Here is a 14,357-nt window from a genome sequence, read left to right as displayed (position 1 = left end):
GCAGTGGGGGAGGAGGAGCGGGTGTCTGGTTTGGGGAAGTCATTATTTGCTGTGAGGCTTTTGTTGTTGTTTGTCTCAAGTCTGTCCCGCTGCGAGAGGAGGTGGAGGAGTTTGCAGAGACGTTTGCTGTTTGAAATTTCAGCGCACTCATAGGAGTGGCCTTTCCTAAAGGATCGCATAGCTCCAAGGTTAAATGGTCTAAGTTACTGAGCCTCTTTGCTTCTGAAATAGTTTAGTGTGTCCACACTATCAGAGGTGAAAGGGTTCAGCTTGTCCACACCCTGCACTGCCTCCAGCGACTGCTGTGGTTGAAGATTGCAGCAGCAGCTATTCTACTATTCCAGACCTAGTTCTCTCTTCATATTGTGTTTCAGATGGAGGAGACCTGGTGGTTTAAAAAAAATGGGGAGAAATAGTATTTCAAAACCAAGTTTTTAAAAAAGTCAAAATAATAAAAATATACAAGTTTTACTTTTAATAGGATTTGCTGGGTCTTTATTGCTGTAAGAGAAGGATGCCAGTCTGAGCCAAGACCAGCCATGTACAGCCTGGACTTCTGATGGGTCTGTGTGGAAATAGTATGCGAGGTGTAGTCAGCAAGTGCAGTAAGCTGTCACTTAGGGGTGGGCAGTAATATCATGCACCTGCACTTGGAGGATCACTTGAAATCATAATGTAATGCCTTTACTTCAGTCTAGACTAGCACAAAAATGGTTTAAACTGAACAATTGCAGAGGGCAGAAGACTTTCTTGGATCCACTGTATTTGTAATGGTACTTAGAACATTTGTGAAACATTACAAGTGCTTTTGTGTGTGCAACCCCAACCCCCCACATGTAAATCTCAACTTATCTCCTCGTGGTGTTCCAGTACCTAGTGGATGATACTGCTCCCTCAAGATCCAGTACCTTCCCTACACCCCAATTTATCAATTAAGGGAAGAGGGAGTTGAGAGAGACTAGCTGGCCCATCTGAAGTGGACCCTGCCTACTTCCATCTCTGTATCCTAGGAGACATAAAAAAAGAAGACCTTTAGTTCACCAATAAAAGACACATCCAATCCCTCCAATATTAAGGGCACAACACCTAAGGCTTATGTCATAAATATTTGGGAAAGAAAAAGAAACTACCTTGCATTTCCTATCAATGATAGGAATATCCCAGAGGATTATGAAAATCAAAACAGCAGCTGTCGTCAGCATTCATTTTCAGTAATGACTATCAATTATTTGAATATAATTCCAGCTACATTTTCTTCTCAGGAAATATATGTATATGAATGTAACATATTCTGGCTGATCTCTTTGCTGTTTAGTTTGTCTGCTTACTTTAACCCATAGGTTATGAGGTATGCAACCATGTATCTCTTAGTGGGCCTGTTTGAATTTGTAAATGTCTTTGGTACAGAACCCACCTAAAAGATTTGTCTAAACTGTTACCTTAAGCTGAGTTAAGGTTTGCAGTTACAATCCATTTTTCTGTCCATCCGAGAGGAACGAGTGGATTCGGACAAAGTGCAGCTCCCTTTACTCCTTAGACATCTTAATAGCATGCTATTGGCACTTGGTTGTCAACAGTACTGAGAGCCACTCAGTGATCTCAAGCAGTATGAGCATGGTATGGTGATTTCTGTCCAAAACAAGATTATGCAACCTCTCCAACAGGGTTCTCTCTGTTTGCATCTTGGCCTGAAGCCTGAGTATGAATTTTAATAAATCATGTTGTAAAGGTTCTGCAGTCATTTGGTAAGCAGGTTGCTCCAATAAATAATTTACAGGAACAGTTTAAGAGCGAGGTCAGGGATGGCCCTTAGTGTAGGGTGGGTGGGGAGCTCCATGTGCATGGGGAGCCCTTGGTGTGTTATAGCTAGTGCTTAAAAGTGATCTGAAAAAAGTCAGGGGGGCTGTCATAATTTGGGAGCAGGACTTTGGGAGAGCAGCCCTAACAGTGCATCCCTCAGCTCTATTTCTGGTCTGGGAGTTGTGACTCCTACCCACCCTGAAGCACTGTTGTAGGAGACTGAGAGCTGGGCGGCCCTGATGAGGAGCTGGTGGGACTGAGCGAAAGGCAGCCCCTCTTGTGGTTATGGAGAGGTGCGGCTGGGACGGCTCTTGGCAGGGGGAGGGGAACACTCCCAGTGTGTGCGGTGGGACTCTCCGGTGGCTACAGTGTAGGGGGCGGGGGGACTTTTTAGTTGGGCGGAACCTTTCTCTCGCGTCTTGTTTCCCCGCGCGGAGACGCCTTTTCCCAGCGGCCTGAGGCGCGCGCAGGAGCTCCATGTGGGGCCGCCAAAGCCGAGCAGTGCCGAGTCCGGTTGCCGTAGCAACGCAGGCTTCGGTGTGGGCCTGACTGGGCCGGGCCTAGCCTAGCCTCGCCTCGCCTCCCTCGCTGGACCCGCTATGTGCAGCTGGGCCGCGGCGGGGCGGCGGCTGAGCGGCTGCCGAGCGCGCGCCGCGCTCCCTGGAGCCCCCGGGGGCGGGAGCAGCTCGGGGCCCGGCGGGGTCCGGGCCGTAAACCTGGCCGAGCTGCTCCAGAGCTCGGTGGGGGACGAGGAGCCGGAGCCGGCGCCGGCGCGGCGGCCCCCGCAGGATGGCACCGTGCTGCTCTTCCCCGGGCAGGGCAGCCAGTTCGTAGGGATGGGCCGGGGGCTCCTGCGCTACCCCAACGTCAGGGACATGTTCCGGGTGGCCGAGAAGGTGCTGGGTTACGACCTGCTCTCGCTCTGTCTGCGGGGGCCGCAGGCCGAGCTGGACCGCACCCTGCACTGCCAGCCCGCCGTCTTCCTCGCCTCACTGGCCGCCGTGGAGAAGCTCCACCACCAGCAGCCCAGTGTGAGTGGCGGGGGGGGGGGGTGCCTGGCGCCCAACCGCCGCTACCCTCCTCGAGTGTAACGTGCCCAGGCCCATCGCAGAGTGCGGGGTCAAGGCGCTGGTGTCCAGCGGTCTCGACCACCGCCGTTTGCATCACTGTTGGGTGGACCAGGGCCAGGTTTCCAATTAGGCACGTGCCACGGGACATCGGTGCTTAGGGTTGCCCACTGTCTCTAATGGCACAAACCCAAACACCCTTGCCCTTTGCCCCTGCCCCCGTTCACTCCATCCCCCCTCCCTCTGTCACGTGCCCTCCCCCACCCGCCCTCATTTTCACCAGGCTGCAGGAATGGGTACAGATCTGGAGATCTGGGAGAGGTGTTGAAGATGCTGTGCCTAGGGGTGCCTAAGGTGTTAATCCAGCTGTCATAAACATAAGTAAGAGTTAATAGAGCAGAAGTACTTCATATCTCTTTTGTCTGGAAAGGGTTAACAAGATCAGTGAGCCTGGCTCTCCCCTGACCAGAGGACCAATCAGGGGACAGGATACTTTCAAATCTTGAGGGAGGGAAGTTTTTGTGTGTGCTGTTAGTGTCTGGTTGTTGTTCTCTTTGGGTTCTGAGAGTGACCAGACTTGCAACCAGGTTTCTCTCCAATCTCTCTGATATTGGCTCTTATGTGCTCAGAATAGTGAGTACTAGGTAGATAAGGCGAGTTAGGATTATGTTTGTTTTCTTTATTTGCAAATGTGTATTTGGCTGGAAGAAGTTCAAATTTGCATTTTGCTGAAAGGATTTAATTTATACTTGAATACTTAGGCTGGGAGGGTATTCCCAGTGTCTATAGCTGAAATATATTCCATCTTAAATTTACAAAGATAATTTTTTACTGTTTTTCTGTCTTTAATTAAAAGCTTTTCTTGTTTAAGAACCTGATTTGTTTTTTTTTTATTCTGGTGAGACCCCAGGGGACTGGGTCTGGATCCACCAGGGAATTGGTGGGGAGAAAGGAGGGAAGGGGAGGAGAGAGGTTAATTTTCTCTCTGTGTTAGGATTACTTTCTCTCTCAGGGAGAGTCTGGGAGGGGGAGAGAGAAGGAGGGGGGAAGGTGCATTTTCCTCTCTGTTTAAGATTCAAGGAGTTTGAATCACAGTGATCTTCCAGGGTAACCCAGGGAGGGGAAGTCTGGGAGAGGCAACGGTGAGGGAAAGGGTTTACTTTCCTTGTGTTAAGATCCAGAGGGTCTGGGTCTTGGGGGTCCCTGGGCAAAGTTTTGGGGGGACCAGAGTGTAGCAGGCACTGGAATTCCTGGTTGGTGGCAGTGCTACAAGTACTAAGCTGGTAATTGAGCTTAGAGGAATTCATGCTGGTACCCCATCTTTTGGACGCTAAGGTCCAGAGGGGGGATTATACCATGACACCGGTACTGATGAGGACTGACGGGAGACATTCGTCCAGGTCCATCGTGTCACTATGAGCTCACTCTGCACATGTAAACCTAAATCTTCCCAAGTGACACCTCATTTTAGGTGTCTCTCTTTTTGAGTGTCCAACTCAAAACATGGCATGCCTGTTACTTGTGCTGAGTGACCTCAGCTCCAGTTGAAGTCCATGGGAACTGTACGTGCTTAGCACCTTGGAAAACCAGGCCCAAGGTGTTTAAAGTTGGGCACCCAAAAATAACATGGTTGCTTCTGAAATTTTGGGCTTTGTTTTTTCTCAGGATATCTTGATGTGGTCTAATTTGTTGGTTTGTATTTGTGTTATTATTTCAGGTCATTGAGAACTGTGTTGCAGCTGCTGGGTTCAGTGTTGGAGAATTTGCAGCCCTGGTGTTCGCTGGAGCCTTAGATTATACAGAAGGTACTTAAAGGAATATTTCTAATTTCCCTCCACACACCTACTACCCTTCCAAAACACCCCTGTATGGCAACTTTTCCTTGCTGCTTCACCTCATTTCCTTCTGAATATAAATTTCTAAATTCAGTTTCTGCTTAAACTACTTCATACAATATTTCATATTTAAATAGAAACTATTACATATTATATACACTTAGTCATAAAAGAAACATATTTTAAGCTTGAATCCTGCAGCTTGTTGCATGTGGATGAAACATTTTTCCCAGTTGGAATGAAGTTGTGAGAACAGAATCAGACCCTCCATTTAAAGCTGGCTTAAATAGTTACTTTAGATATTTGGGTTGGAGCACACAGAAATTGTTTCACGTTGACAGTAAAAAACATTTCCTAGATTTATTATTGATAAGTATTATAACTGATTATAAATAAACTAAATTTATTATAAACCTAGGAAACTTGTAATATAATACATTACACGAGGATTATATTCAATATTTGTTTAAAAAAATTAAATTGATCATTTGTGAAAATAAATTTTGTACATACAATATTAAATGTTTTAGTTTTTGCCTTAAACTTGCTTTCAGCAAATTCAGAAATGCTAACCTACAGATTTTTAGGAGAACACATGATTACTGACTATAAACAGTGAGAAATGTAAATTATATGTAACTATTTTGAATTAAATGTTGTGAAGCATGCACTGTTGGACTTCTGTAACAGAAAGAGATGTATATAAGAGGGATATACACAATTTATTTCAATGTTCTTTTTTGAAAAGTTGCTAATACTTGTCTACAATATAACATATTTTAATAAACTTAACCATTTTTCTCTGAGGTTTATGTTTATTTAGAATTTTTGTTCTATCTCTAGCCTTGTATGCAGTGAAAGTGCGTGCTGAAGCTATGCAAAAGGCATCAGAAGCTGTCCCAAGTGGGATGCTATCAGTTATTGGTCGACGTGAGTCAAATTACAACTTTGCCTGCTTGGAAGCTCGTGAACACTGTAAATCATTGGGTATAGAAAATCCTGTGTGTGAAGTTTCAAATTACCTGTTTCCAGATAGCAGAGTCATTGCAGGACATTTGCAGGTATTACTTCAAAATAAACATCTAAACACATTTTAATAATAGTTTACCATTCTATAGATCTGTAGGAAGGTTAACAATATTGGCACAACTTTGGCCAACGTGAACATGTCAAAACAAAGTATATGGTTTGGGTTTCTGCAGTCTATGTCTAATCATATGTTGTGGTCAAGTAGTACTTTTCTCTGAACTGCATGATTTAGGTCCCTGGGGCAGGATAAATTTAGTGTATGTTTTTGAAAGACAAATCAGATTATTTACTTTACACAATTCAGGGCAAAGTGGTATTAATCAGTGCTTTTTCTTTTTCTTACAGGCTTTGGAATTCTTGCAGGAGAATTCCCGAAAATATTATTTTAAGCGAACAAAAATGCTTCCAGTCAGTGGTGCTTTTCACACAAGACTCATGGAACCAGCAACAGAGCCTTTGGCTGAAGTTCTAAAATCAATTAAGATTCAGAAACCATTCATCTGTGTCTATTCGAACGTTGATAGCAAAAAATATATGCATTCAAAACACATTCAACGTTTGTTAGTAAAACAACTTGTTTCACCTGTTAAGTGGGAACAGACTATGCATGCTATATATGAAAGACAACAGGGAGTGGAGTTTCCTTATACATATGAAGTGGGGCCTGGGAAGCAGCTAGGAGCAATCCTCAGAAACTGCAATTTGAAGGCCTGGAAGCTCTATAAACATATTGATGTTTCAGAAGATGAGGAAGCAGAGGAAATGTAATTTTGAAGGAAAATCCATGATTTTTTTATTTTTTTTTCCCCTGCTTAATTTTAAATGATTTTATTACTCCTGAAAGGCAGATACGACAACCCTGAAGACTAAAAGCCCCTCTTTATCTTATCCCCAGAAGAGCTCAGCACACATAACTGCAATGCAAGTTTTCCTTCCCCATATTACAGCTCCAGCATGCATCAGACTTCTCATGGAAGGACCACTTCTAAGCTTCAGCCTGTGATTTCTGAGACAGCCAACAAAGATGCCAGTTTATTATTAGATTTGGGCCTGGTCCTGCTAGCAAATCCACACATGCAGGCCCCTTTTACCCATGTGGAGTCAAATTGAAGTCAGTAGGGTTCTGTCCATATGCAAAAGTCTTTTTGCTTGGATCTAGTTGCAGAATCAGGCCCTTTAATAGTATTTTCTTATGTGGACTTCTGTTTATTAGGATCAAGAATTCATTTAGATAAACTATTGGATTATAAGAGCTTTCAGTAACAACTATGTTTTGTTTTATAAAGTATCTAATCAGTGGGACAAATAACCAAAATGCTCTTTTTTAAAAAAAAATTTCTACAGGAAAAAAATTTTTTCTACAGGAAATTTTTTTTCTATGAATCAGATAAATTAAAAAATTGTTATTAGAAATAAAATTTTCTTAAGGTTGCACTATTAATAAATTATTTATAAAGCTCTTCCTCCATAAATTAATGCTATCAGTGTAGTAATTACAGAGTTCATCTGTGGAAGGAAGTGTGTTCCTTCCTGTGCGTGCACTGTTTCAAGATGGTTATAGAGGGTTTCCTTTTCTAAATTACCAGAGGCAGATATGACCTTTCACCTTATAGCCACTACCACCCCTCTCAGAAGTTTTACCAGATTTCTCTATCACCAGATAGCTGTAAATAGTAGGCATGAGTTCCCTGTCTGTGGCACTTTTTTAGATAATACAGCTCAGCGAGTTATTTATTGGACCAAGCTGATTCTCTGAACCTCTTTTAAGGAAGCAGAAAAACGGCCACTCAATCTTTGCACCTTCTCCTTGCCCCTGTGCTTAGAATAGGGGCGGTAAGGAGTGTTGGAAGGCTAGTGCTAGAAAATGCTCTATGTACATCACCCTGCTACAGCCCTGTACAGAGGATCTTGGGTTTTTTGCCACAGCAATATGAGAGGAATTCAGGTGCTGGAGGAGAGCTAGATCCCTCTGCAGCAACGGTAAGATGATCTTCCCATTCTGCTTGTGGGTTGGAGTGTGCTAAGTTGATGAGTAGATCATACTGGTCCTCTATGCCATACTAGATGCAGCTGGAGCATAAACAGCGTTATCTGGCCTCTTCTGCAAGTTTCTTCTCTTCAGATTAAACAACTGAAGCAGCCCCCCTGAAGCCTCTGCACCCATCAGTGCAACTACAGGCTTACATTGTACAGGGGCTAGGCTCGCTCTGAACACTAGGGATAAATAATGGTGTTTTGGGCCCCTTTCCATCTACTCATCCAACTAGTGGAGGTGCCCATAGAGGTTATGTGGTGGCTGTTTTCCTCCATAGCGAAGGAGGCAGGCTCTACTTTCCCTCTAGCCCTGCATGGCATTCCACTATATGGGATGATTGTTTTACTTAAGGCATATTGGATTATGCAGTGCAACTCACTGATCCTAGCAAGGTTCTCTAAGAAGCATTCCTAGCCAACCGTTGATGAATTAGGCCCTTAAATGAAACAGATTATTTTCTTGTTGCTCAATGTATTAATCTCCAGCTTCCAATGAGCGTTCATTTAAAATAAAGTGTATTGTGTCTAAGAATTCATCTTCCCCTGTGGAATCCAGTCCTCTCAAACAACAAATCTGTTAGCAGTTTTAAATGTAATCCAAAATCAGAAAAGATTATTATTTTGAGCTCAGATGCTGCATCTGATTCAGTCTAGACTCATAGCCACAGGGAAATACGACTCTGAAACTTATTGTTAAAGAAAAGATGTTGATGGCTATCTTCCTCAGACATTACCAGACTGCCCACAGAAAAAATGTAGGTTTAAAAAAACCTGTAACGAAAGAACAAATAATTCTCCTCAGGTTAATTATCCATGAGGCTCTTGTGACAGAGCCTTGAGTCAGAACTAGGGAGAAGAAGAGGGTAAAGACAAGCTATTTCCATGGTACCTATCTGAGACTGTTAAAACAATCATCATCCTGGATATTCAGCCCAAACATCTAGAGGTGCTTTATTTCAAAAAATGCAAAGCTCCATACATGTATTTCCATCAAATTAAAAAAGCTGTGCAAGCCTTTGTAATTAAAGGCAGAATAGAAATGCTCCATTGAAGTCAAAACAAATTGAGTGATTAAAAAGTTCTATTTGTTATTGAAGGACAGAAAGATTTCTTATCAAAGGTGGCAACAGCTGCAGCAAAGGTTAAGGACATCATCTCTTTTTCCAAGGCAGAACTACTGAAAGCCCCTGAACAGGAAGATTTAAATCAGTACTGAGGTCTGACTGCAAGGTGGTGTTATCAGCCTTTTGACTTTGTAGCTACATCTTGCTTTTCAAGGGCCATTCTGGCATGGGCAGATGAAGTGACTAATTTGAGTCCATCAAAATGCAAGAGTTTAAAAACAGTTTTTTAGATGTTCTTGTCACAACCTAGCTGAGTCCTTGTAGTAGAGGGTTACCAGGCTGTGTTAATTGGATCCAAACTTTGAGTCCCATATGCATCTAAGCTGGCTGGGTCTGAGTAACATCCAGTCACTGTTTCTGGCTCTGGGATTCTTAGGCCCACTTGGTGCAGGCTTCCTGTCTGAAACTCATTCTTTGGACAGGAGACTCCACTGTGCTGAAACCCAAGTCCATTGCTGAGGCTTCCCAAATCACTTATGGATCCTTCCCCAGAGTCTTGACCCCCAAAGCCTTTGGTTTATAGTTTAATTTGTCAGGACATATGTCAACTAAGGAACACAGAGTTTGCACAGACATTCCTACAACACATGCATAGTTATTCATAGATACCACAGGAGAGTTACAGAATGCCTGAACACACAATTCCCACCCTCATCACTTTTGAGAGGGCTTTGGGTTTTGTCAGCATACTTGGGGAAAGGCAGTGCTCCTCCATAATATCTTGTATTTCTTGTGATGGACTGACTCACTTGCTTAGAGACGTTGTTCCTCTTAAAAACTGTCTTGAGACATGTTTTCTCTTCAATGAGGATTATTCCATGCTCCAACCCTCTGTTAGCTGTTAGGCATAGGGTAATGAAAAGTCAATTGCTCTTCTGATAGAAACCCCATTGCCTCCCATGGTAAAATTATTCAATTGTTAAAGGCTGTAAAAGGGTAGATGGCCCCTTAAATGAAACTGGGCTCAGTGCTCTTGTTGCAGTCCAGGTGCTCTCAGTTGAGCCAATTAAGAGGGTAGTGCAGCAACCCAAGGGCTACAAAAGGTCAGTTGGGCATCAGAGCAGACTGACTGAGTCAGTTAGGAGAAGGTAGCTGTTTGAAACAGAAGTGGGTCCCGGGAGAAGCTGAAGAGAATAGCTAAGGAGTTTGCTGGCTGGAGGCAGAAGGAGCAGCAGTGGGAGTTGCCTCCTGGCCCTAAGACAGATCTAAGAGTGTGAGAGGGCTGAGGGCAGGGAAACATGTCTAACATGTCTAGCACTGGAGAGCTGGCTGCATGGGAATAGCAAAAGGGCCAATGGGAATAAGGAATGCTTCCCTGGTAAAGATCCTCTCCCAGCATAGAAGTTTGGTGAGGTTCCCCCTAGGAAGAGCACCTAGCTGGAAAGATTGGGGTAGCTTGCAGAGGGATAGAAGAGGATGGACAAGGAGCCTGCATATGATGGAAGACACTGAAGTATGGTGAGGATGATCTCCTTCTGGTAGACGGACTGTGTGGGTTCCTGCTGGAAGGAGCAGGAGTTTAAGGACTGCACTAGGGGTTATATGGACTATGTTTTAAGAAGGTTGTTATGGACTACTTGCACTATGTTTTTTTAACAAATTTAACTGACTAGAGGATAAGCTTGTGTAGTGTTACTGGGAACTCACGAGGGAAATTGGGGGGGGGGGGGGGGGATGCACTTACAGGGCTGCCTGATGGCCACGTGGTTTATAACGGCCTGGTTTCAGCTTCCCAGACACAATCTCTTCCTGCTACAAAATGAAAATTCTAATCCACGCTGAAGACAAGCATAAATGCTATTCATAAAACAAAAAGGAATTACTGTAATACATGGACTTGGACATAGCCATGTCTTCCAATCTTGTTATATGCATTGAGGGCCATAGGTGGCAAGTTATATGGGCCTGTGGTGCCCATGCTCCATCAATATTCAGGAACATGGTCCCAGCTCCACCAATGTTTGGGCTTATATTTTCAGAGCTGTTTCGTCCATAGGATGGACCAGGGCAACCGCCCTGGGCCCCATGCTTTTGGGGTCCCTGTGCTTCAGGAGTACGTGGAGCCCTTCCCCTGCCCCATCATTCCACCCCTGCCCAGCCCCCACTCCATCCCAAGCCCCTTTCCCACTTCTTTCCGGCTTCTTCCCCTCCCCCAAGCAATGCTGGGGGAGGGGGGACAGGCTGGGGCCAAGTCGCTCGCTGCTGCTGGCACCAGGCCCCCCGCTAGCCTCCCAGGCTGCCCTGGACCCCCACATCCCCCTGAAGCACGAGGGTCCCCAAAACACGAAGCCCAGGGTGGTTGCCCCGGTCTGTCCTGAGGATGGGATGGCTCTGCTTGGACCTGTTCTGGGCACCACCAAAAAGTATACAAACCTGGTGCTCATGCCGAGGACAATAGTGAACAGTTCCCCATCTCCAAACTCTGAGATTTCCAGTTTTATCAGTGGCTTTGAACATTGGTAGACAAACCTTTTGCTTTCTTGCTGGAAAACTGATACATGGGCACAATGGCTCATTGATAACCTCAAATAATGATCCTAAAATCATAGGAAAACCTATATGGCGGACGTGGCAGATAAGGTTCCTCTTTTACCTAGTAACAGAAAAAGAGCTACTAGTCTAGATTTGTGAGATAAGACTAGGCAGATAGAGATTTAGAAGGGAGGAAAGTAAAGAGCGGGCAGTACTACCAGATGTTCCGCAATTAAAATAAATTAACCTGAGATCTCTGGGGAAGTAGTGCCTCTAGGAGACAAGACAAAGGTTTGCACAAATATAGGAGATGACCAGTGTACACTGCAGTTGAAACTTTACTGACAAATGCAGCATTTAAACATGCTTTTACACAACTTCTCTGATTGGAGGGCCAGAGTGGGGTTTTACCCCTCCCTCAAAAAATTGATAAGGATGAAATAAAGAAAAAAAAACCCTAGAAAAATGCAGGAAAATAAATGCCATTACTTATTTTCTTCTCAGTGGTTGCACAGAAACCAAAGCAGTCAAATAAAAGAATCCTCTATAATGTACTTGATATTCTTTGTGGGCCTGAAACAGAATGGGGTTTCAAGGCACTCAGTAGATTTAGTCAGAAATCAAGACAGAGATCTTAAGTAACATTTTGTAGCAGCTCTATCCCTTCAGAAGGTTTGCTGCTTTTAGGTCTCCTAAAGAGTAATCGAGCAGGTAACATGCCAGGACTTGAAATTACATTCCTGGATAGTCTCTTGTCACAGGAAGTGATTCTAGTATAGGGCCCTCCCCTTTTGGATACTGAAGTTCCTGAATGTTTAAAATAAATAAAACCACTTTGATCCCTGGAGGGCTGCTGTGTCTATCTGTTCCTGAATAACCTTCAACTTTACTCTGCCCACTATATGTATTTGTATATACATCCCTACCCTGATAGAACGTGACCTAATATAACACGAATTTGGATCGAACATGGTAAAGCAGCAGGGAGCCCCTGGGCCCTTTAAATCACTGCCCGAGCCCAGCTGCCAGAGCTGTGGTGGTGATTTAAAGGCCCCGGGGCTCCCCACAGCAGCTGGAGCACTGGGCTCTTTAAATCCCCACCAGGGCTCTGGCAGCCAGGCTTGGGCAGTGATTTCAAGGGCCAGAGGCTCCAGCTGCTGCGGGGAGCCCCCGGGGCCATTTAAATCCCTGCCTGAATCCCGCTGCCAGAGCTCCAGTGGTGATTTAAAGGGCTCGGGGCTCCCCGCAGCAGCTGCACTGAGCCCTTTAAATCACCGCTGGGGAAACTGGTCCAGTCCAACACGGCGTACTGGCTCTTGCAGGCATGCCGTACTGGACCGAACCAGATAGAACATGGTCTCACCTATAAGGTGGTGAAGATATTTTATTTATTTATTTTGCTCTTGAGGACTGCGTTATATCAGGGTAGAGGTGTAGTAGGGCTGTCAAGCAATTAAGTGTGTTTGTGTTTTGTTTTTGTCATGATGTTGAACAATACTATACTATTTATATAAATATTTTGAATGTTTTCCACATTTTCAAATATTGATTTCAATTACAACACAGAATACAAAGTGTACAGTGCTCACTTTATATTATAAATATCTGCACTGTAAAAAATAGTATTTTTCAGTTCACCTAATACAAGTACTGTAGTGCAAATTCTTTATCATGAAAGCTGAATTTACAAATATAGAATATTGTACAAAAAAACAATTCAAAAATAAAACAATGTAAAACTTTAGCGCCTACAAGTCCACTCAGTCCTACTTCAGAAAAACAAGTTTTGTTACAATTTACAGGAGATAATGCTGCCTGCTTCTTGTTTACACTGTCACCTAAAAGTGAGAACAGGCATTTTCATAGCACTGTTGTAGCTCGCGTTGCAAGATATTTACATGCCAGATGAACTAAAGATTCATATGTCCTTTCATGCTTCAACCACCATTCCAGAGGATGAGTCCATGCTGATGAGTTCTACTCTATAACAATCCAAAGCTGTGTGGACTGACATGTTTATTTTCATCATCTGAGTCGGATGCTACCACCAGAAGGTTGATTTTTTTCTTTTTTGGTGGTTTAGGTTCTACAGTTTCTGCATTGGAGTGTTGCTTTTTTAATACTTCTGAGAGCATACCCACACCACGTCCCAATCAGATTTTGGAAGGCACTTCAGATTCCTAAACCTTGGGTCAAATGCTGTAGCTATCTTCAGAAATCTCACATTGGTAACTTCTTTGCATTTTGTCAAATGTGCAGTTAAAGTGTTCTTAAAATGAACAACATGCTGAGACTGCTATAACATGAAATATATTGCAGAATGTGGGTAAAACTGCAGGAATCAAACAATTCTCCCCCAAGAGTTCAGTCACAAATTTAATTAACACTTTTTTTAACAAGTGTCATTAGCATGGAAGCATGTCCTCTGGAATGGTGGCCAAAGCATGAAGGGGCATATGAATGTTTATCATATCTGGCAAGTAAATACCTTGAAATGCCAGCTACAAAAGTGCATGCAAATGTCTGTTCTCACTTTCAGGTAACATTGTAAATAAGAAGCAGGCAGCCTTATTTCCCATAAATGTAAACAAACTTGTTTCTCTTAGCAATTGGCTGAACAAGAAGTAGGACTGAGTGGACTGGTGGGCTCTAAAGTTTTTTAGATTTGTTTCTTTCAGTGCAGTTATATAACAAAATCTACATTTGTAAGTTGTTTTCTCATGATAGAGATTGCACTACAGGACTTGTACGAGGTGAATTGAAAAATACTGTTTGGTTCATTTTTACAGTGCAAATATTTGTAATAAAAATAAAGTAAGCACTGTACACTTTGTATTGTGTTGTAATTTAAATCAATATATTTGAAAATGTGGAAAAATATCAAATTTAATGAATTTCAATCAGTATTCTATTTAACAGTGTGATTAACTTTTTAATCGCAATTTTTTTAATCACGTGAGTAACTGCGATTCATTGACAGTCCTAGTATATAGTAA

At 43.4% G+C, this 14,357-nt stretch overlaps 1 protein-coding gene across 1 annotated transcript; it reads left to right on the top strand.

Annotated features, from left to right (window-relative positions):
- The first annotated feature begins 2,379 nt into the window (after window positions 1-2,379).
- On the top strand, window positions 2,380-8,503 carry MCAT (malonyl-CoA-acyl carrier protein transacylase). Its single transcript, XM_050919866.1, has 4 exons — window positions 2,380-2,831; window positions 4,585-4,672; window positions 5,546-5,763; window positions 6,077-8,503. Exons 1-4 carry the CDS (start codon window positions 2,400-2,402, stop codon window positions 6,497-6,499), a joined length of 1,161 nt encoding a protein of 386 aa, XP_050775823.1. The 5' UTR covers window positions 2,380-2,399; the 3' UTR covers window positions 6,500-8,503.
- The last annotated feature ends 5,854 nt before the right edge of the window (window positions 8,504-14,357 follow it).

The sequence above is a fragment of the Gopherus flavomarginatus genome, chromosome 1 (genome assembly GCF_025201925.1).
Source record: "Gopherus flavomarginatus isolate rGopFla2 chromosome 1, rGopFla2.mat.asm, whole genome shotgun sequence".
Lineage (NCBI taxonomy): Eukaryota > Metazoa > Chordata > Testudines > Testudinidae > Gopherus > Gopherus flavomarginatus.
This window is presented reverse-complemented; position numbering and strand designations above follow the sequence as displayed.